Here is a 24345-nt window from a genome sequence, read left to right as displayed (position 1 = left end):
GTTCAAGTGCAGATGAGGAGATCAAGTTTAATTTACAAACGTGGTTTTCCTTTCCCATATTCTTGCTTTCATCTTCCAATTTATTCTTAATCTCTCCTTCACCCATCACAAAACTTCATATGTCCTCTGTCAAACTACTCATAAAAATGTTCTAACTGTATAACTTCCTCCAGATTTATATCATAAGTGAATAATATCTTACTTTTATATAGTAATCATCTCTCACTACTATTTTGTTACCTTTAGATTTTTCCTGGATAATCACAGGAAGTAATCTTTTTCTCCTTATCCTCGATCTTTTACACAGATCAGTTATAAAAACTACTTTCCCTATGTCTTTACTTGTTAATTTAGGTTTCATTCTTCAAAATTCTTGCAAAATCAAATTTCTCTTGTATACAGAGCTTAGGATAATTTTCACAATTGGGTTTACATCACTATTTAGACAATCTAACCAAACTATCTACTGAACAATTGACCAATTCCAATTCAGTATTAATAAAATGATTAATCTTCCTGGAATAGTCAGTTGATGTAAATGGAAAATTCATAATTATAAGTGTTATCCTTTGTTTTCTCATTTCTCAAACTATCAATTTGGAATTCTAACATACCTTTCAGTAACTTACTACTACTAGTAACTTGATAGTTTTTCTATATTTTGAAAAACTTTGTTTAAGTCACTTTTGAGTTCTTTTTCTTCTGTCAGTGAGTTGACATTGGCCTTAATCATTTACAAATCAGTATTCAACTGCATAAACTTCTTCTGGATCAGTTCATACACTGCTTTTAAAGTGTATTGAGAATCTTCTGTTTCTTGTACTTCTACTTCCTGCACTGACTCGAAATAATCATGAATACTCAAATTTCTTTCAGTCCCTGGTCTAGCTTTAGAAGAAACCTCTGCAGTTTGACCATATTTCTCATACAGTAAGTCCATTAACAGGTTATCCTTCTCCAAATCTTGGAAGATCTCTTTGCATGGTCTTCCATGCTCCTTTTCTGCATTTCTGTACAGTTGACTCCTGAGGAGATCAGGGTAGAGGACCGGGGTTGGTCTCAATCCCTGCTATAATTAACAGACACATAATTAAACTCAAACTTAATCTGTTAATAACTTTCCAATCTTTCAGCTGAACTATGATCTGTATCTCTGTAGTCTCAAAAACACCAAAACGACACTGTTAATCTCTAACAAAAAAGTCGCTAACACCTCGGATGAATACATCAACTCCCCATTGTTTTAGGTTGGATATAATAATTAAAAGTTACACAATAATAATGAAGGGCATGTTTGTTCATAAACAATAATGATTTATTGTACAGTTTTATGGAAAGCAGTTGTTTAAATTTATATAAAGATTTATAATTTAGTATATTCAATTTTTGAATTTTTGACGACTGTTGTATAAAATTAGTTATAAATGGTCAAAGATATGAAAAGCTATTCTTTGAAATATACTTGTTTGAAGAAAAACTCAAAAGTGTCATTTAAGTTATTTGATTTGAAATTAGTGTGAGAAGCTGCCTTGCAGGGGGTTGGTCTCTTATCACCAAAGAGTGGTGTTGGACCAGTTAGGCCTGCTCAATTGTCACTGGATGGCTAAAAAGGGTTAGAGGAAAATAGGAGGCTGATTCTAACATCGAGTGGGGAGCATCATGGGAAAGTTGATAGGGTGGTTTGGCTTTGAGTAAGTCCACACGAGATCCATTTAATAAATAATAACAATTTAATGAGCTAAATTAAAGTATACAATAAACAAATACACTAGATTACATACAGACATAAGCATTGTTTCATCCGGTACTATATCTATTGGACTAACTTATATTGGTTATATATTAACTCTAGCTTATATCTAAGTCAACTGAGAGAGAGAGAGCTTACATAGATTGGTTAAACACTATACTTCTCTTAGTGGTTCCGGTAGATTAAGATGGCTGTGACTATGCAGGGCTGTAGGACGATGATCAATTGGTAGGTAAGTGAGGTGAGGAGATGGTCTCTTTGTTGACAATTGCCCTGAAGATCAGGTGTGCCCCTTTTTATCCATACTGACTGTGGGAAATTAATCAGGTGACTTACATTGTTATGATAGTATTTTCTCGAAGTGTCAAAGATGGGCTAGCTAGACCCATAAGAAATTGACAATTCGTGTGAATTTTTGATGTTTTCGGTCGGTTATGCGACACACATTACTGTGGACATGTTTAAATGTCGAGATTCCCACATGTCAACAATTAGGTGTTCAGATTTATTCAAGAAACTTTCCCGAAAGAAGGAAGAAATTGTTGATTTTGCCAGGATATCCAATCGTCTCTTGTTTATCTGACCCGAGGAAGACGGAAATACCAGATGGAGAAAAATGTATTTTTCCCACGTTATAATTAATTGTACAATTAACTCCAGAATCTCACATCAGCAAAGTATTAGTTTTCTAATCATTAACCATTTAATGTTGTAATTTTATAAGATAATTGATTCATATTTGAAATAATTTTTAAAAAACTATTTGAATTTTTTTAATCGGTTTGTGGGATTGTGTTTTTTTCCATTTTTCATCAATACTGATCAATCTCATCAAAAACTTATTTGTATTGATAGAAACAGGATTGTCATGTAACACACATCATGTTAAAAATTAATCAAATATAAAATTATTTAATTTTATTAATTTTATTTAAAGTAATGAGTAAGGATGTTTACAAAATGCTTTTAATATATTAAAAAAATGCTTTATTAACATCCAAATAATGCTTAAAATGCTTTTCTTCAAGCAAGAATAAACGGATTTTCTAAATACTTGGAAAATGATACTTTTTTAATCAAACATTAATTGAAAAGTATAGTAAAGCAATAGCATTAGTAGTAATTTTAACTGCTTCATGGAGAAAAGTATTTTTTAGTCATGCTGTCTTTTGTTTCATATGCTTTGCCAAAGAAACATGTCATCAAACAGTAGATTTTTTTTTTTCCTCATGAGAAGGCATTTGAAGACAATAACTGCAGTATGAACATCCTGACTCTTCATTTGAAAATTTATGCAATGGAATTTTTGCAGAAATACTTATGTTCAGCATCATCTTTATCTGATTTTTCAATCTCTAATCAGTCATAAGTACTATGAATCACAAAAACTAAATCTATCAGTGACTCCACCTGCTTACAGTTTAATCTTGTCATCAAACAATTATTAAATTCTCTTTTTGTCTTGTAAAATGTATGTAAAATATATAGTATAATTATTCATTTTTTATAAATGATTTTTTCCTGTTGTTTATTGCACCACATTTGTTTGAGTTTCACACTAGATTCAGTATAGAAATGCTTTAGAATGCCATTTGACTTATAAATATACTGTTGAATACCTTAAATGTTTTATTGCTTTTTAATGCTTTCATATTACCCAAATTTTTTTTGATGCTTGTTCCAACTACTAAAATGTGTTCTAAAGGTATCTCTATACCAGCAAATATGTTTCATGAGATCTTTCACAGGTTGTTAACCAAAAATGCTTTTAATGCTTTTGATTGTTCTTAGTAATGAGTATTGTTAACATTTATGATTAAGCTCTAACAAAATTTTCAGATGCTTACTAAAAGATGAAATAAACAGTTTTTTTAAGTGGCCATTGATATTTTGATAACATTTTTAAATAAGTTTTTTTTTTTAGTATCATATATATTGTCTATTATTTCTCATGGTCATTAATGTTTAATTTTTTGTATATTTAATGTAGAAAACAAATTTGCAGTTGGTAGTGGTGCTCGTCTTATTTCTATATGTTATTTTGAAGAAGAAAATGATTGGTGGCTCAGCAAGCATATTAAAAAGCCAATTCGATCAACAGTAACCAGGTATGATCAAATTTAATTAATATTTGAAGAAGAAAATATACTCTTACATCAAAAACAATTTAAATTTTATAAATTTGAAAATAGTTGTTAATATTTGTGTAAAAAGTATCAAACAAAAATATACAGGAGGAAAATTTTTCTATTGAGTTAATTTTCTTTCAGAGAAATGTGTTCTTTAATAATATGCTAAATTGGTATTTGTGTTTTTAACAAAATAGTTATCAGATGATTTTTACTGAGCGATCACTATTAAAATATCCCTATCCAGTACTATCTAGAGAGAGATTTAGCAAGCCAGATACAATCAGATTTGGAATGGTGACATTCCAGATCAAATGGAAGACATTTCTATAAAAAAATTTAGTACCAAAACTCACTACTAAGGTACTTTTGTGGTTCATTATTTACAGTGTTTTGACACTGTAAACAATGAAAAGCATTTGTATGGCACATAAGAAGTGTAGTTTATCAAGGACACATTGCAAATTTGGCAGCCTTGAAAAATGGTATCTCACTGTCAAATGACAGTGTGATACCATCTTTCAAGTGCTGTCGCATATGAGAAGCATCAAAAAGGATCAGTTATGGTCAGTTGTTGATCACACTGTTCAACAACTTCAGGATTTACATCTTCAGAATGGGACCACATTGAGCAGTATCCCCTGAATTACTGGAGTCTTTCTGTATAGTGTAAGTGACTCTAACAAATAAAACATTTATTGCTTGAAGTGCCAAAAGTGTCATAATGACGAGTTTTGGTGCAAATTATTTATGGAAATGTCTTCTGCATAACCTGAAATATCACAATATCAGATTTGGATGTTTTGACATTAAATAGATTTGTAATATGTTTATGAAAATGAATCTTTTATCAATTTCACTTAATGAATAATTAAAAGTTAGTTAATTTTTTAATTTCAAAATTTTTATTTTTCTTATTACAAATAAGCTTAAAGATTGAGTTATATAATATGTGGAGATTTGATTATGATGATAATTATTATAATATTGTTGATACAGTAATAATTTTGATATCTAAAGATATCATATGCAATTAGTTACTAATTTCTACAATATAATGATGGCTGGATGGCTGAGTGGTCAAGTTGGCACCCTACTGCTCCAGGGGACCCGGGATCAAATTCAGATGGGTCAGAAAATCCTCAGGAATTTTTTGGGGGCGGTTCATCCAGATATGTCAGGCCTCCCTCATCACCTGGTCGCCCCCATAATGGACTTGCTAAAAGAAGCTTTCTTAGTTCCCACAAGGCAAAAAGCATTAAAAAATATTCTAGAAGTTTTGTAACACATGAAGTTTAGAATAAACGTAAATATTTTCATCAAAATTGTATTGCTTAAGTGAATTTGTACTTAAATTATAATATTGAAAGAGTTTTTCATAGTAATGATACTTTGCTGAATCATTAATTCATGAATGTTCTTGATATTGAATAAAAGGATAATAAAAACTAAGTCAAAAAGTAATTTTTCATCTTACAATTTTTATTACAAATACACATTACAAATGATAACATCAGTTAGACATTTTATTACTTGAAATTATATTACATTTTTTACGTAAGTATAGAAATTAATCATCAGATAACTCTGTCAACCTTAATAGACAAAATCATCTTGTGTAAATATTCTTATTTTTCTTCTGAACGTAATATGAGTCTGCAGTTTCCATAAGTTAAATACTTTGTTGCTTCTGTATTCAGAATACTCCAAATCATTTGCTAAAAACACACACAGATAAATCAAAAAATAAAGGAAATTCATTTGTAAAAGTATCATAGTCAGAAAATGATTTCAAAGCATTGTGTCTATTGGATTATTAGACAAGTTGAAACATGTTCATTTATTTATTTGGTCTTTGACAATTCCTAGTTGTACTGCTAATGAACAGCTTGCTTTGTGAGAAATTTACAAATTATTGGGAAAGTTTGGGAATGATAAAATAAGTTCAGTTATTGATCATTCAAGAAATTCAACAACAATAAACACTATTAACCAAGTCAATACACCATTCAAGGAAACAGATGAATGTACCATTATTGTTAGTAGATTTCTAAATTCTAAAAATATCCAATGTAATACAAAGAAATGGCTTGTGATATAAACCAAAAATACATTTTTTTAGATGATATTAGGGAGCCTTTGATGTAAGAAAAATTTAAAAGAACAAAGTGACTTTATTGAAAAATAATTCAAAACTTTTCACACTTTTGACCTAAAAAAAGCATATTTTTGACATCATAAAAACAATTTACTTTTATTTTTTGTTTATTCTCATATAAAATCAAATTTAATTTTATATGGAATAATAAATTTATTAAATTTTATATTTTGTATTTTGTCTTTAAGTTCTTTGTTCAGTTTTTTTAAGTTATGATTTCTAATTAGAATTACATTAAAAAATTTTCCCTGACAAACCTCTTATATTTTGTAGTATTGACTGGCATCCAAATAATGTTCTTCTTGCTAGTGGATCAACAGATTTCAAAACAAGGTAAATATTATTAATAATAATAATAATAATAATATTATGAATCTTATATATATATATATATTATCTGATTATAATGTTTATCATTTCAATAACAATAACAAAAATTTACTACATGATAAAACATTTTTTAATTTGCAATATAAAGAAATCCTTTTGTCTTAACTCTTTAAGCAAGTAAAATTTTTATGTTTACTATGTATTTGTAGACTGATTAGTTTTTACCGTCAGGATGTACTTTAGTGGTGACATATGGTTCAGTTTCTCCCCAGTTGTGGAACAGTTCAAATACATTTTGGGGGAGTATGCCATTAGCGAAGATATTTGTTGCTATTTTTGTCAAGTTATTTTTAAATTATCATGATTTTAATTGTAGTAGCTTTTGTATATAATGAGAAATGCTTATTATTTGCTTTATATTTGAAATAAATTATTTTTTAGTAATTTGTCGTTTAGAAATAGCAAACTATACCAGTTTATTTACTCTGTCAGGAATTTATTTATGATTTTATTGCCTTTAGAGATTATCAGGTATTATGTTTAGCTGTAGGTCTTTGTTTCTGAGTGAGCTGGATATTCTGTTGTGTGGTGATTCTCTATGCTTTTATGTTTTATTATTGTTATATTATATATTTCATATTAATTCCAACATGAATTGTCGAATATATGAAAATGATGAAGTTAATGAGGAAATTATATATGAGAGTGATAGTGATGAGGAAATTGGTGATGTTAATGATAGTGACAGTGATTTATTATTTGAGAATGGAGATGAAGATATAATGGAATCAAGTATGTCTGACGGAGATGATCCAGATTCGCAATTGAAATCAAATTAATCATCGGTCAATGTCATCAGACTGTCTTGGACAACAAAGGTAGATAATTCCAAGTTTGTTATACATAAATTTCAAGATAATTCTAGTCCGAATCATGATCTTTCTCCAGGATCACCGTGTTCTTTGTATTTAAAGTTATTCATCACTGATGAAATGTTAGAAATTTTAAAGGAAAATAAAAACAAATATGCAAAATACATTTCCCGAATTATAGGATACTCTGATAAATTGTGGATACCTATAGCAAGTATAGCTGAAATATGGGCATTCATTTCAATTATATTTCTAATGGGGATAAATAAATTACCTATTATGTATATGTATTGGTCCAGTCATCCTGGACTCAGAAATGACACGTGATCATTTCTGTCGGATAATAAAGTATTTACATTTATTGAATAGAGAGGAGGAATTTAGTCAGAACAATACTAATTATTATTTACTGCACAAAGTAGAACCATTCATGTTGATGTTAAAAAAAAACTGCCAAGTATGTCTGATTCCTTTCCATGATTTATCGATTGATGAGGTATTACTAAAGTATAAAGGTTGTGTTGGAATTGTTTAATATATGCCTCTAAAACCAGCTAAAGCTGGCCTAAAAAATGTGGATGCTATGCAATTCAAATAATGGTTACGTGTACAATTTTGACATATGTTATGGAAAAAAATGATAAAATCTCTGAGAAGTGAAAAGGAACTCACATAGGATGATGATATGCATTTGACAAAAGTTTTGCATAACTAATATTATCACTTGTATTTTGGGGCTGATTTTTTTTTTATCAGCATAATCACTGTTATTTGATTTGCAAAAATTAAACATTATGCATGTGGCACAATACTAGTAAATAAAAAGTATCTACCACTTGGTCTAAAAACTTTGAAAATTAGCAAAAACTATATCATTGCTCAGCAGTGTGTTGAAAAAAGAAATTTACTATGTTTGACTTGGCATGACAAAAAAATTAACATTGCATCAACTAACAAAAAAATGATGGTAGTGAACACCAAAAGATGAACAGGAGCAACAGTAAATGTAGTACAATGTCCAATCATATTTTCAAATTATAATAAAAATATGGGAATGGGAGGTGTGGACTAAGCAGATTGAAATCGAAAATATTATTCAATATCAAGAAAATCTGTCAAATGGTGATTCACCATTTGACAGATTTTCTTTACTTATTTGGTTTTATCTCGATATTGCCATACAAAACAGTTAAGTTTTAAATAATAATTTGTCAAATAAACAGTTTTTAATACCAATTCAATTTAGATTGAAACTTATAGATAAACTTTCAAAAAATTTTACTAGTAGAAAAAAATGAGGTAGAACAAGCAATATTTCAGCTCCAATTAATGTGACAAATGCAAGTCTGCATAAAAAGAAAAAATAGAAGAAAAAGAACTTGCACGCAGTGCTGATATCATAATAGAAAAACCAGCATCAAACATATATGTAGAAAGTATGTTTGAATGCTCATTTTGTAACGTTTGCTTATGTCCAAGCTGTTTTAGACCATATCATGAGGAAAATATGACTCCAACAATGGAAATTATATTCTATATTTTCTGTATTGATGTTTTAGAATAAATATTTATGTTATATTTTACATATAATAAACTTTTATGTAATTGGATCTATAAATATAATTACAGTAGAGCATCGATTATTTGACTTAATTGGGGGCTGGGGTTGGCCGGATAACCGAAAAGTATGAAAAAATACATTATTAGTATAGTGTATTAGGCCTGGTTTAAATACTAGCCTCCCTTTCATGGTCAAGCCAGTGCTGCCAGCTAAAACATGCAAAAATTTAACAAAAATAATATTAAAGTAGCCAAGACATAACCAAATATTGTAGTGCCACATCACTAGCGGACATTTGAATTTGCCGACTAGAACGCGGTCAGTTAACCGATAAGTCGGTTAATTGGGGGTCGGATAATCGATGCTGTATTTTAAAATACAAACAAACTTAAAAATAACTAAAGTTTATACAAGATAATTACAACACAATTAAAAAGTAATTTTTATTATTAAAAATTTACTTTTTCGATTATTTAATAATAAATTTTTATAAGATGATGATATTTTTAAAAATTAAAAATTCCTGTCATAAAAAACCGATATTGTTTCAATAAAACATTTCATAAATCATTTAAAAATAGCATACAAAATATTAAAATATATGTGAACACAAATAAAACATAATTAAGGATATAAAAAAGTAATTTACATTATAATGATTAATAATAATAATAATAATAATAATAATAATAAAGTAGCAAATATAATACACCAAGAGCTTGCAAAGAAACACAAATTAGTAGACATCCACAAACCATACTACAAATACATTCCACAGACAGTATTGGAAAACAACACGCACAAAATGTACTACGACAGAGCCATAATCACAGATAAAACAATTTACCACAACAGACCAGACATCACACTCATTGACAAACAGAATAAAATCACATACATTATAGACATATCCATTCCAAACACTCACAATATACAAAACGCATGCACTGAAAAAATTAGCAAGTACACAGAACTCGCTCAGGAAATAAGGCATCTGTGGAGGATGGATAAGGTGCTTATTGTACCTGTTGTTCTCTCTTCTACAGGTGTCATACCACACACACTACACAAAAGCCTGGGCACATTACAATTGAATAGAAACACATACATCACACTACAGAAGGCCACTATATTGAATACATGTCATATTGTGAGAAAATTCCTGAATACAGACACACACACTGATACACTTCTTTAATTTCTGTTTTGGTTACTATGCCTTGACTTTGGTCCGGCATAGTACACAGCCACCGGTGTTAACCGAGTATATCTCACTTAACCCAACATAATAATAATAATAAGGGAAAAACCACGCCAACGGATGAAATGGACAGTAGAAATGAACGAGTTTATCATCCGTACTTACTACATGATCACAAAACTCGAAACAAACATGACAGCATACAGACAACAACTACACTATAGATTCACACAATAGTATCCTCATCTCACTGTCACCGAACAAAGGGTTGTTGATCAAAAAAGAACAATTATACACAACAACCTTATTCCACAAACAACACTTGAACTTATCAAACAACAGGTTGCTGATCAAATACATCAACAGACAGAAACATCTAACATTAATGAAGATCATGTAACCTGTCAGGATAATCCAGCAACAAGCATTGATAATAACACACACACAACAATTACCACTAATGATACTACCTCATCCATCACTGATAACATAGACATGGATTTAGTTAATACGCTCTCACTTATATTTCAGGAAACACTCACTAAATATACAGGTACAGATCCCACACAAAGACCACGAATACCAAAAATCAACACGTCGAAGGAAGTAGGAAAAACACTAAATTATGTAAACACTCACTACCACACTACATTCATTCAATTTAAAAAATAAAAAACACCACTGTTAACCAAGCATATCTCACTTAACCCAACATAATAATAAATCAGATTAATATCTATAATATTAAAAAATTATAACGATAAAAAAGTCAAAAAACAGTGTAAATAACATCTCATTTAACAAAATAATAATAATTAATCCTATATTAAAAATCAATATACAAAAAAAAGATTTTATAAGCATGACCAACTAACATTGAATGCCCCCCTTAAACAAAAAAGAACTCAACCTAGTGGGAAGAGAGTAGACAAAACGAAACCAGTAAAACAACTTTTCTTTCGGCTGACTTTGCCTATGGATTAAATATGGATTAAGCTGATTTAGGCTGACTTTGTGCTTAAAGAGTTAATAACAAGTGTAAATAAATGTTTTATGGTAAAATTTTGAGTTCTACTATTGAGTGTTTATTATTATTATTTCACTATTTCAAAAGTCATATTACAGTAACTAAAATGTAGTATTTGCTCTTGTTTCATTTATGCATCACATATGTTGTTTCAAAGATTTATTAATTTGTAAATATGGAAATAGAATAATGAATTAAAGTAAGTATATAAAACATTGTGAAGCCTGATATGTATATAGAAACATAACCAAATGATTGCCTTAAATAATTCAGCTATAACTTCACTAATTTAATGATTAATACTATGTAATTTGCTACTAGAGGTAGACGTTAGGTGCCATCTCTTATCTTAATTAATAATTATAATTTTTAATAATTTATTAAATAATGTAGAACCATCTGGAAGAAGAAAACTGACCCAGGGTGGGGCTCAAACCCTCAACCTCTGCTTGTTGTGCAATGCCCTTGCCAGTAACGTCTACTTCTAGTAGCAAATTACTTAGTGTTTATTATTAAATTAGCAGAGTTATAGCCCAATTATTTAAGGCAATCGTTTGGTTATGAATAAAAGTAAGAAAATTGGATTTAATTGAATCTAAGTAGAAAATTCAGTGGAAGACTTTACAAATGAAATTGTTGATGAACATAGATTTATAAAGATGATAGGTTACATAAATACATATAAATTGAAATATTATTTTTTACTGTCTACTTGGAATGATTATTAGTAGGACGTTAACTGGGGTTTAATAATAATAATTGATACAAAACTGACAGTTAGATCAGTTTTGTATCAAATATTAAACACCAGTTAACGTCCTACTAATAATCATTGTCCAAGTAGACAGTAAAAAATAAAATTTACAAATAAGGACGGTAAGGCATTGCTAATTAAATTGAAATATCTCTTACTTTTTAAATCTACAGTGGGTGATCAGTTAACGAGCATAATTCGTTCAAAGACAATGTTCACTACCTGAATTGTTCATTAACCAATTATTATATATTTTTATGGGAATTTGATTTAATTCATTCTGGATACCCAAAAAAATAAATAGTAAGAAATTATATAATTTCTTACTATGTTTATTTATATGTAATATCAAACTAAAAACAATCTTTCCATTTTTTTAATGGATGGCACATCTTTGTTTTTCAGATGTGATTTTCTTTACTCCTTTATCTTTTTTGAGTCTCTCTGATTATATCTTTCTTAGCTAAGATTGTGCCTTCTGTAGAGCTGTTGAAGCAATACTGCCTAGCAACATCAGATATCTTCTGCCCACTCTACCTTGGCTATTATCTCTTGCATAGTTTCTATAGTGAATGCAGTTCTTGACACTGCTCTTTTTAGGTCCCATAATAATATCAGATTTTTTAAATAAAAAGTTTAGAAAAGCACTTACTAAATTCAGAGAACAGAAATCAACTAGTGCAAAAAAAGGTTATGTATACAACTGTCAAAGTCTCATTTCATAAACCATTCATAGATGCCAGTAAAATATAGTTTTAAAAATCTTAACGTGATGTTGCTTCTTGTGTTGTTCTGTGAGGTGTTCGTTATCTGAACATGTTCGGACAACATAAAAATCTTTCACAAAAGTGTTCATTGTCCAATTTGCAGTCCGAACTGTTTGTTAACCGATCACGCACTGTACTTTGGTTTAATTTGTCATTCATTTACTGACTTTCATTTCTAGATTTATACAGAATACTTGATTTATGTTAGTGATGACCCACATAGCTTCTTTATGCAGCTTGCAATTACAGATTTTCATTGTAATAAGAAACTTAAGCAAATGTGAAATATATTTTCCAAATTTTAAAACTTTCTCTTGGTGACAAGTTTCCCAGTGTTTGAAAAGCCATACACAATAAAAATTGTTTCTGAATTGATATTAATTTCTTAATGGTTAAAAAGTAGTGCTAGTTTTCTCATTAATTAATTCAATGATTAAATAAAAGAGAAAAAAATTAAATAAAACAAGAAAAAAATTAAATAAAAATTAAATAAAACAAATTTAATATTTTTTCAAGAAATTTCTATTATTCTATTTAATACACACTTATTTTATTTGTATTAATTTATTGTAATTAAACACAGTTCAATATTGTTTAAATTTTAACTTGGTACAAATAGTTTTTTTTTAAAAAGAACAAATTTAGTTTGGAGTTAGCAACATAGCTCAGATTAGCAAAAATGCACTGTATCTAAAGCATTTAAAATTTCTTGTTGCATTTTCTGACTTTACAAATTACAGTAGACCCCCTCGCTATAACACGGTAGATACGTTCCATGTTATATGAATCCGTGTTGTATGAGTCACTTAAATACATGAGCCAATCACAGCCCGGCATGTGTGCAGTTTAGGAGTTATGGCTGTTTGAAAGGTTTTCTTCCATAAAATTAATCGATTCTAGACTATTTATATTACATGTTTTGTAAATCTTAATGACAAATTTAAATAGTATAATAAAACTAATTATTTAATTTTATAGGATATTTTCTGCCTATATTAAAGAAGTAGATAGCAAGCCAGAGGCAACACCATGGGGAACCAAGATGCCACTAGGAAACTTAATGGCAGAATTCTCCAATGGTGGGGGTAATGATTTATATAAAATTAAAGCTAAAATTAATGTAAAAACATACATACAATTTGTTTTTTTAGATTTTTTTTTATTTTATTCTTTAATTAGTATTTATTAGAAGTGATGACAAAGTTTTGATAAGATTGAAAATATTTAGATAACATATATTAATACTAATTTAATACTAAATAAAAATCAAACAGTTTGTTGAAGCAAAATCAATATTCATTTAATCTCAGTTGTAAAAAATCCACGATTTATTTTGTTTTATTTATCAAATGAAATCAAAATAAAATGTTTCTAATTTTAGACATTGATATACTTAAGTTTTTAAAATTTTAAGCAATTTTAGTTGTTTGTGTATTAAGATAGTAATTGATAAAATCACTGAATTTTTATAAATTATATATTTAGCCTTAATGTACAAACTAACCAAACTTAATTTTATTAAATTTTTTTTTTTATGAAATGGTTTTTTTTTATTTAGTATACAATGAAGACTATAATTTAGTGAATACAGGCACACTACAGTATTGCCATTAGGGATTGCAATCCAGCAGTGTTTTCAATCCAGCTGGATTTTTGCTGGGTCAACATCATTCCAGCTGGATCCAGTGCAGATGTATTTTTGGTGCAATAAAATGTTATCTATCTATCTATCTATCTATCCAGCAATTTATGTTTTTTTTTAAAGAAATAAAACATTTTTTTAAAATATTTAAGAAACTTTTATTATTTAGACTGGTCACTATAAATCAGTAAAACTTCTTACACATTTAGGTAGTAAACTTAACTTTGGTTCGGTTTAACGCTTGAGATAGAGATAATTAACTTTAAATGTTTAGTTAGATTATAATTATAATGTAATCTTTAAGTTAAAATAATAGCAAAGGTAATTCTACTAATTAATTTGTATTAATATATTATAATAATGTAAGAATGGATAATCAGTGGCTAAGTGGCTATTAGTCTTACCAGTTTTCTTATATAGGCTCTACATATCAGTCTGTAGTTATTTATAACTAATTTAATTATTTGTGTTAGTAAAGTAGTGAGTAAGTAATTAGTAGTAGTCTAGTAGTTAGTTATTATTATCACTAATCATGAATCACATACATTCATATCATCATATATCTAAGATACTGATACTCATTAATTTAATTAACAATTTAACTAACTAGGTAGTCTCAGTTTCTCACTAATTTTCACAATAAAATTGCCTAGCCTAGCCCACTAACCACTTATAGAAGAAAAGTTAAAAACTCTTATTTAATAGAATTAGAGTAGAAGTTATAAAATATTAGTCTTGTCTTGAATAAATTATTTTAAAGGATTAAATAAAATTAAATCAATCACTTCTGTTATTTTTTTGACTTTTCTGGAGGTAGGATCTCAAGAAACAAATGGTATTGGTGTTGTCTCCCAACCTACTTCTTAATGAATTGCATATATATCCTGCTGCGGAGAAGGCCCTTTCTGCCTCTATGCTAGTTGATTTCAGGTTCATCAAACAATTATAAATCGTTCGATCACGTGATTCATTGACGTTGCAACCAACTGTAAATTAAAATTACGCACCAGGACTAGTAGAGGAGTTACTTATTTTATTTAGTGTGAAGGCACTTTATTTAGCAAGAGCGGAAAGTCAACTGGCAATTAGATCAGCAGAAGTAAAAGAGCAGGCGGTGCGGTGTAGAGGGGTGTAGCACATGCTGCACTGAATGGCAATGTCACTCTCGCCGCCGAACGATAGCGCACGCAGTAAAGCGACAACGCTGACAACGTAGACTTTTTCACCATTATTTAGAAAGTTAATTGAGTATTTGCGGATCCGCAGCGCTGGATCCAGCAGGCCGAAGAGTGCGCTGGATCCAGCAATTGCAATCCCTAATTGCCATACTGTAGTGTGCCTGTATTCACTAAAAAATCAAGGTATTGTACATATACAGTATTAATTACAATATGTATTATGTAATTATTTTGTCATAAATTCTTTTTTATTGTATAATATGTTTTTGAAGTCTGGGGAATTCTGAAAGCTTTTTATAGGATTTTCTGGGAACTTTAAATTTAAGGACCATATGTCTCATAATGCAGTCCTTTTGTACACAAGACATGAGATTAATGTTCCTAAGTCCGTAACAAGCTTTTTTCTTACACCAACCATATTTTCCCAGCAGTTAAAGCCAACATCCCTTAAGATTTTCCCAGAATTTTTTTTGTGGTTTTTAAATTATAAGCTTAGAGAATCTAGGACATATATGCAGTCAGTGTCTTACTATATCTACAAACATTTGTTTGCTTTCTTGACTACTGTGGAACCTTGGTTAACGAACTTAATCCATTTAACAACTCCATTCATTAACCAAAGCAATTTTTTTCCATAGAAATTAATGCAAATACAATTTATCTGTTCTAGCTGCTGATATTTCTGTAATTTTATTTGCAAAATGGATTTTCTTTGTTGAAAGTATAGGAAAACGTAGTATTGCAACACATTGCAGCAACCAATATGTAAACTTTATTTAATAAAATAGCACTATACATACCTTCTTTTGTACGGAGCTTAATGCTTGGAAGGAGAATCCCCCTGCATAAAAATATTGGGTAGCACTGCATCAGGAGATTCTTCGTGTTGAGGTCTCTTTTGATAAGGAACAGAAAAGTGGTCTAAAGTTGCTTGTCTTACTCTTTTAATCAAAATTTTTCTCAAATGCAATATTACATTGTTGTTCATTAAATTAATGACACTATTAGCCACAACTTTGTTAGGGTGGTGCTTCTTGATAAGTTCCTGCACATCATTCCATTTTCTGCAAATTTCCTTGATCTCAGCACCTCTAACCTTTCTTCCTCTGATGAATGCTCTTCTTCTAAGACTTTCACCTGTTATTCCTGCAAGGCAACCAGCTCTTCTGTGGTTAGTTCAATTTGATGGTCCTTCATCAACTCCTCCACGTCTGCATCATTACTTCTAATCCCAAATTCTTGCCAATGGACACAATTTCATGTACTACATCAGGAGAGCTCTGCTTCAAATTCTTCAAAGTTTTGCTCTGGGACACAAGTTGGCCAAAGTTTCCTCCAGGCCAATTGCAAAGTGCAGTGAGAGACCTCACTCCAGGCTTTGTCAATATGGTTGATACAATGCAGGATGTTAAAATGCACCTTCCAAAAAAGCTCTAAAGGTTAAGTGAAAACCTGGAAACACCTGGTGAACAGTGCCTTGGTGTACAACTTTTTAAAATTGGAAATCACTTGCTGATCCATTGGTTTCAGTAACGGAGTTGTGTTGGGTGGAAGGAATTCGCCCTTGATGAAGTCATTCTCACTATCCAGGTCTTCCTCCAAACTTGGTGGATGGGCTGGGGCATTATCCATTAAGAGAAGACATCTAAGAGGAAGATCTATTTGTGAAGATAATTTTTGACAGTTGGAGCAAACATTTCTGTGAGCTAATCCATGAATAAGGTTTGTGTTACCCAAGCCTTGCTAGTTGCCTTCCATTGTACAGGCAGTTTGGACTTTATCACATTATTGCTCTTAAAGGCATGAGGATTTTTAGCATTGTAGACTAAAAGTGGCTTGATTTTGAGGTCACCACTTGCATTAGCACAAAATAAAAATGGTGAGCCTGTCCTTCATGGGCTTGTGTCTGGGTAGTGCTTTTTCTTCTTAAGTTATGTATGTTTGTCTAGGCATTTTTTCCAAAAAAGACGAATCTCGTCACAATTAAACACTTGATTCAAGACGTATCCTTCACTTTTTACAAACTCTTCAAATTCATCCACAAATGCTTTTGTTGCTTTTTCATTGGAACTTGAAGCCTCCCCATGCCTTATTTCACTGTGAATGCCACTTTGTCAATGAAATCTATCAAACCACCCTCAGCTTGCTTTAGAGTCCTGTCCATCTGCATTTGTACTGGGTGTCTGGATCAACAAGTCACTATGTAAATTTTTAGCTTTTTCACAAATTATAGTTTCACTAACCCTGTCTTCAGCAAGTTGCTTTTCATTGATCCACATTAGCAGCAGTTTTGCAACTTTATCTAGAACTTTAGATCTTTGTTTTGATATCACATTCACTCCTTTAGCCACTTTGGCAGTCTTAAATGTTTCTTTGTTTTTAATAGTTGTAGAGATAGTCGATTTTGCCGCATTATATTCTTTAGCAATGTCAGAAATATGAATGCTGTTCTCATTTCTTTCTTTAATGCTACACTAAAACATTTTCTATTGCCACTATCACTTTTCTCTTTCTTGGGTGCCACATTGATTAAGTTAAATATATAAATCACAAAACTAAAAAAGAAGTTTGGCACAAACACTCAGAAAAGCAATTCTTACCTCATGCACACCTAACAGCAACTGAAATTTGACACAAAAAAATTGTTACGTTTGTATCCGAATTTTGTCCATTATCCAAGACAAAATTTTTGCAAAATAAAAGTTTAACTGATTTGGTTGTTAACTAGGGCGTTCATTAAGCAAGGTTCTACTGTATTTTTCTACAGTAAAGTTTGGATGAGAATATATGATATTATCTGAATGAATTGTTTTTTAAATTTTTATTGTAACTTAAATTTTGAATCGCAACACAAAGTAACACAGTAATTATATGCATATACAAATTCAATGGTTCTTGTAAAAAGTATTAAAAAAATAACAAGATTATTAAAAAAAAGTTAATTAAGTTATGTAATCAAAATTAAATTTCAAGTATTTTTTTACATTGAATACTTTATTATAAATTTATTTTCAATTTAAAAATATCAATTTTAATTACATGTAGTTTGTTTTATTTTTATAAATAAATAAAAGTATAGAGAATCATATATTAAAGCGAAATGAAGGGACTCAGTTGAAAAATCTAACATAATGTATAAAGATATAAAATCAATATTCAGAATATATTAGCAGGAAGAAAAACTCACTGAGTATGGCATTAATAATCAGTGAGTTTTCCCTTCTTGCTATTTAACATTTGGCGTGAGGATCAAAATATATTAAAGATAAACTTTGGAGTTTTTGGAACGATCAATTATAACTAATATATTTTTCTGTTACGGTTAAATTAAGAGATGATATTCATGATACTGTATGTACTGGTATTTTAAAATTACATTTACATAATATATTCAATGAATTCAAGAAAATTATTTAGATGTTTTTTTAACATAAATGGTTGCAATTTATTTAAAAATATATTAATTATAAACTATATTAAAACTTTAACTTCAATATTTTTTAGAAACTGGAATTATTTTAAATTTGTATTGGCATTTGAAAATAAAAAATTTTATTTTCAAATGTTGTGCCCAACTTTTTGACATTTCAATATAATTTTTATCATTATTTTTTGATATTTTAATTAAATCATAAGTTAAATGATAAGTTAAAAATTATATTGAAATTTTCATTATTTCACTTTTTTTAACACTTGCAGTTTTTTAAAATCTCTTTATTTTAAATCATTTCTGAAATAATTTAAATTTTGAAGTTATCATTTTCAATGTATTTAATTAATTAATTTTAATTTATTGCAGCTGGATGGGTACATAGTGTCAGTTTTTCCTCTGATGGTAATAAACTTGCATGGGTTGGTCATGATAGCAGTATTTCTGTTGTTGATGCTAATAAAGGAATGGCGTATGTATATTATACATATTATAAATATTAATTTTAAAACTATAATAAAATTTTTAGAGTGAAATAAGTAAAATATATCTTGCTTGTGTGATATATTTCATTGGATGCAAAATTTGAAATAAAACATTTTTATCTTAAGTTCTTATTAGAAAGCTAATATTCAAGTTTATACGAGGGCTATTTTTTAAATAAGGTCCGTTTTTTAATAAGAAGAAAAATACTGTAAATATCGTTAAAATATATTTTTTTCTATATTCTGCATACTTTTATCTACTTTTCTACATAATTTTCATTTTGTTTAAACATTTGTCATACCGCTCAACAATTTTTTGAATTCCGACTTCAAAGAAATCTGCCGCCTGTCAAGAAGCCCAATCCACGACTGCAGTTTTCACTTCTCCTTTGTCGTTGAAATGTTGACCACCAAGGAACTCGTTTAAGTATCGAAACAAGTGAAAATCACTGGGTGCAAGGTCTGGACTGTGTGGATGATCGTATCGAGTCAAAACGATAAAGCACTGTTTAATCTTTTTGTTTTGTGATCGTCAGAAAGCAGTCTTGGAATGCACCGAGAAAACAATTTTCGATAATTCAGTTTCTCCGAAACAATGGTATACAAAACTGATCTTGAAATCTGTGGAAATTCAATTGATAACGTTGAAATCGTGAATCATCGGTCCTCTCAAATTTTGTTATCCACATCACGAACCAAATCTTCAGAAATCAGAGAAGGTCGACCAGGGCGTGGCTCATCATGCACATTAACTCGCCCATCCTTGAACATTCTTACCCATTTTCGAACTTTACTGTCACTCATAGCATTATCACCGTAAACTTCACAAATCTGACAGTGAATTTCCTCTGCTGCCAAGTTTCTTGCATTCAAGAATCGAATAACAGATCGTATCTCACAGTTGGCGGGAGACTCAATTTTCTTAAACATTTTCAACTTCTACAGCTCAGCATACAGACAGACGATATGGCTGCAAATGGCGTCAAAACGCGCGCCAAGCTTGCTCGGAGCAGAAGCATATGCATACTGCCGTGATTGCGCATTATTCTCACTTTTATTCACAAACGGACCTTATTTAAAAACTAGCCCTTGTACAATTTTTTTAATCACATTGATTTCACATGTTTTTGGGTTCATTTAAATGTTCCCCAATGCTTTTCTCAGTTAAGCATGTTATATGTAATTCTCAATTTGTGAATCTGTTTTCTATTAAAGTTAAGTTTTTTTTTGCCAACAAAAACTTTAAGTGAATTATCTTATAGTCTGTGTATAAAATAGAAAATTCTTTGAATAGACCAATCAGTTCAGATAAAAGCAAATATAATCTGAGATTATAATAATGGAATATTTAGTATAGATGAATCAGATGCATTTGGCACTAAAAAAAGCTTTTAGATGGCTGGAAAAATATTGCATTAGATATTCTGGAAATATTTATACACTGTTTATATTAGGTTTCTGTCAAATAACTGGTTTAACCTTAAAAAGTCTGAAATTTAGAGGAAAAAATGTATTGAATGTTTGATTAGAGATAATATGTCAAATGCTGCAAAGATAATTTGGACTTAATTTTATTTAGAGGTATACTACCCACTGAAAAAATCATGCCTGACAAGCCTTATCAAAATATGTACAATAGGTAAAGAAAGAAAAAACCATTAAATATGCTAATATTGTCCAGAACACAAAGAAGCCAGTTTTGTATGGAAAAGAATTTCAACAAGATATCAATAATAAGCATGTTGTTTTCATGAGTTATGATGATCAGCATGACTCTATTGTTGAAGGAAAAGTACAGGGGCAAGTCACTATTAATTTGAGGTGGAGAGCACATGTTTTAAATTAAATACGTCAAAAATATGATTAAAAATTATATCCCAGCATTGTGATGCCACAATAAATAATTGCTTGTTATTTACATGTGTTTGTTACAAATATGATCATTTCTGAGCTTTCAAAAGCAGATTTGCTTTTAGAAATTTGGTTGGTGGCATTTGGTAACAGTCAACTACAATTTAATTCATATTTGACAATCAACATGTGAATGTTGTTTCACATTTTATAATTAAGGAAATTATAACTTACTATACCATACTGATCTTATAATGAAAAGATCAATATAGTACAGTATAGTTTTGATAAAATACATTCTTTTGTTATATATCACCAGGCATTTATTTGCTAATATTTATGGCTTTTTTGTATTAAGATTATTTTTATTTGTAATTCAAATTTGAAGTGATTGAATTTTATTTTTATTCTTCTCAGTGATTTTGTTCATATTCTTTTTTAATCTAACAGTCATACTAAAGCAATTAACTGCAGTTAGTAATTAAATAGCAGTTAATTTTTTGATATAATAATGTATAGTTAAAAACTTATTCTTTAAAGCTGGAACTTTAAAAAATTGATATTAAACTGACGTTTTTGCATGTTTCCACCACTTTCGATATAAATGAGAAGCAAATGTTTTCAGGAGCAAGTGTCAGGCTTTTTCTCAAAGTTTTTATTATATAAAAAAAACTTTGATAAAATGTGTAAAAAGGTCAATTTAATATCAATTTATAGTTCAGTTAACTGTGTGTTAAAATCATGTGACGTCAATTAAGTAAACTAATAACTGAGTAATAATATAGTAGTGTCATAAAACCAAGTGTAATGTTATAACTGCAACGATTAAAAAAAATAAATGAGTAGAAAAAAGGGAACAGTAGTGAGAAAAGACAGTTATGTTTGATATTGAATTTGTTAGATTTATGCATGTGAAAATATATAATAAAATATAACATAAAATACTTTGTTAAATTATAAACTTTTTCAGATTGACAACTGTTAAAACACAGTTCCTGCCATATCTGACATGTGCCTGGGCTTCTCTAAATAGCATAATTGTAGCTGTGAGTATAAAATCATAGTTTTTATTGGAAATTTATATTAAAATATATGCACAGTTCAGTTTTAAATTTGAATTTGGCTGAAAGCAATATTCTAACTCAAATTTTAATACCAAGAGAGATGACTCTAATTACAGTTGGCGAAGTTAGATATAGTTATTGTATTGAAATTTAAATTCTTCTCTGATCTATTTCTTTTCTACTGAAAACTTCAATAAGAGTCAATAATAAAACAACTAGATATATATTAAATTGTTTTATTATTGACTGTTGACTTAAGAAATTACCAGTTAGTTTATTGAAGTAATGAGATTACATATTGAGAAGATTTATTTTATTGTTTTTTTTTATTTAAAATAATGTAGTTAATGTTTTTCAGGGTCATGATTGTTGTCCCATGGTCTTTCACTATGATGATCGTGGTCAGCTGACATTTGTAGATAAATTGGATAAATCTCAAAAAAGAGAAGTGGATGGTTTTAGGTAAGTACTGAATAAATAATGAATTAATGTCTTCCATTTCTGATGAGTTAGCATGTACATAATGCAATACTAAACAAATCTAACATTTATTCAGTATTTAACTCAGTTTTTATCTTTCAGAAAAATAAGAAAATAAATATGCCTTATTAAAAATTATGTAAGAACAATTTATTAAAATATCATTATTTTACAATATAAATTTGGTGAAAGTGAATTGTTAATAGCACTACAATAATTTATTTAAGAATGGTTGTGTATTCCTACATAAAAACTCTAAATAACAGTCCTGATTCAGTTATTAGTTATCTTTGATTATCTTTTGGTTACAGTAAGGATTTGCAAATAATGTTATACATTGAATGTCTTTCATTTAATGCTTTGTATTTTTTAATTTCAATTAAAAAATGAAGTTAATGTTGAATCTATGTTAATCACTAAAATTCAATTATATTTTATTACTAAAGAACTAGGTATGAGTTTTAAGGTATGCTTTCTTTTGTGATGCTAATTTTTGTGAAAATAATATTTAATTTGACATTGTATATTGCTTGTATTCTGTAACCTACACTAAGTTCTCAAAGGGCTTTCTCTATGGCTAGTTTAAACATAGAAGTAAACTTCTACTTTTTGAGCAAATATATCAAGCTCACAGAATTGATGTTTCAGTGTTTTTATGTAAAAACATTTAGTTTTCCAAAAAAAATTTAATTTTGTTTATTATATCAGTAAATACTACTATTTAGAGAATGCTAAAATAGTTCAATATATTTTCTGTCATTTTGAATAGTTTTGAATGATTTATGTTTATGAAAATAAACTAGAAAAGAATAATAATTAAATTCAATTTTGTTCAATAAGAAAAATTGTTGAATATTAATTTTTAGAATGGTTTACACTTTTCTGTATTTTACATTATTAATTTGTTTGATTTCTCTTAAAAGATGTTGAGATAAGCTTTTAGAGTTGTTTTCTGTTTTGTTTATATTTCTAGCTCTTCTGTAAACCTCATTCAAAGTTCAAAAGTATTAAAGATAATGACAGACTATGGTTGAATAAAATTTGTATTGACCTTACAGTAAATATATATATATATACACATTATACTGTTTTCAGTTCTTGTATGTAGATGTTTCAATCTATATAGATTTAAAACTATGTTTTTATTTCATAAGAGGAAAATGAAAATGTAGTATTTTATCTGAATATTTCACATATGAATAATTGTGAATTTATTTGAAGTGGCTAAATGCATTAATTAGTATTATCTTCAGCAATTAATTTGCATTATCAATATAACATGAATTTATAATTTACTAAGATAAGTTAGTTGAATATTTTATATGATAGAAAAAGTTTGAAGGATGTTAAATTCAGTATGTACATTTTAGTGATTTATAAGTTCTCTTAACTTGTAAACGAACTAAGTATCCATAGCAAAAGAATTTTTAACATTTTATGACTTAAACATAAATTGTAGAAAAATAAATGAATAGATATAGAATGTTTGAGAGAAAAAGGAAAATATATTGTGAAAGCTTAATTATCCTTATAAATTAAAAGAATGCACATGTGCTTCTATGGTTAAGTTCAAAGAATTTTGTTGTTCTCCAAACTTTTTGCTAATCTTTTATTTTTCCAATTAACTGTGTTGTTATTCTTAATGTTATCATTTCTACATTATTAA

The 24345-nt window shown here is 29.0% G+C and overlaps 1 protein-coding gene across 3 annotated transcripts in view; it reads left to right on the top strand.

Moving 5' to 3' along the window:
* Positions 1 to 24345, top strand: part of Arpc1 (Actin-related protein 2/3 complex, subunit 1A) — a 67140-nt gene that overhangs the window by 29433 nt on the left and 13362 nt on the right. Inside the window, exons 5-11 of one of the 3 annotated variants that reach the window (XM_067265855.1) lie at positions 3741 to 3858; positions 6311 to 6370; positions 13528 to 13634; positions 19169 to 19271; positions 22106 to 22181; positions 22558 to 22661; positions 22782 to 22818. In XM_067265855.1, coding sequence (XP_067121956.1) covers positions 3741 to 3858; positions 6311 to 6370; positions 13528 to 13634; positions 19169 to 19271; positions 22106 to 22181; positions 22558 to 22661; positions 22782 to 22797 — 584 coding nt within the window. In that variant the 3' untranslated portion in view covers positions 22798 to 22818. The remainder of the gene's footprint in view (positions 1 to 3740; positions 3859 to 6310; positions 6371 to 13527; positions 13635 to 19168; positions 19272 to 22105; positions 22182 to 22557; positions 22662 to 22781; positions 22819 to 24345) is intronic. The other 2 variants (XM_067265853.1, XM_067265854.1) reach the window with 2 other exon arrangements.

Source organism: Centruroides vittatus, unplaced genomic scaffold, assembly GCF_030686945.1.
Source record: "Centruroides vittatus isolate TY-2023 unplaced genomic scaffold, ASM3068694v2 contig_250, whole genome shotgun sequence".
Lineage (NCBI taxonomy): Eukaryota > Metazoa > Arthropoda > Arachnida > Scorpiones > Buthidae > Centruroides > Centruroides vittatus.
This window is presented reverse-complemented; position numbering and strand designations above follow the sequence as displayed.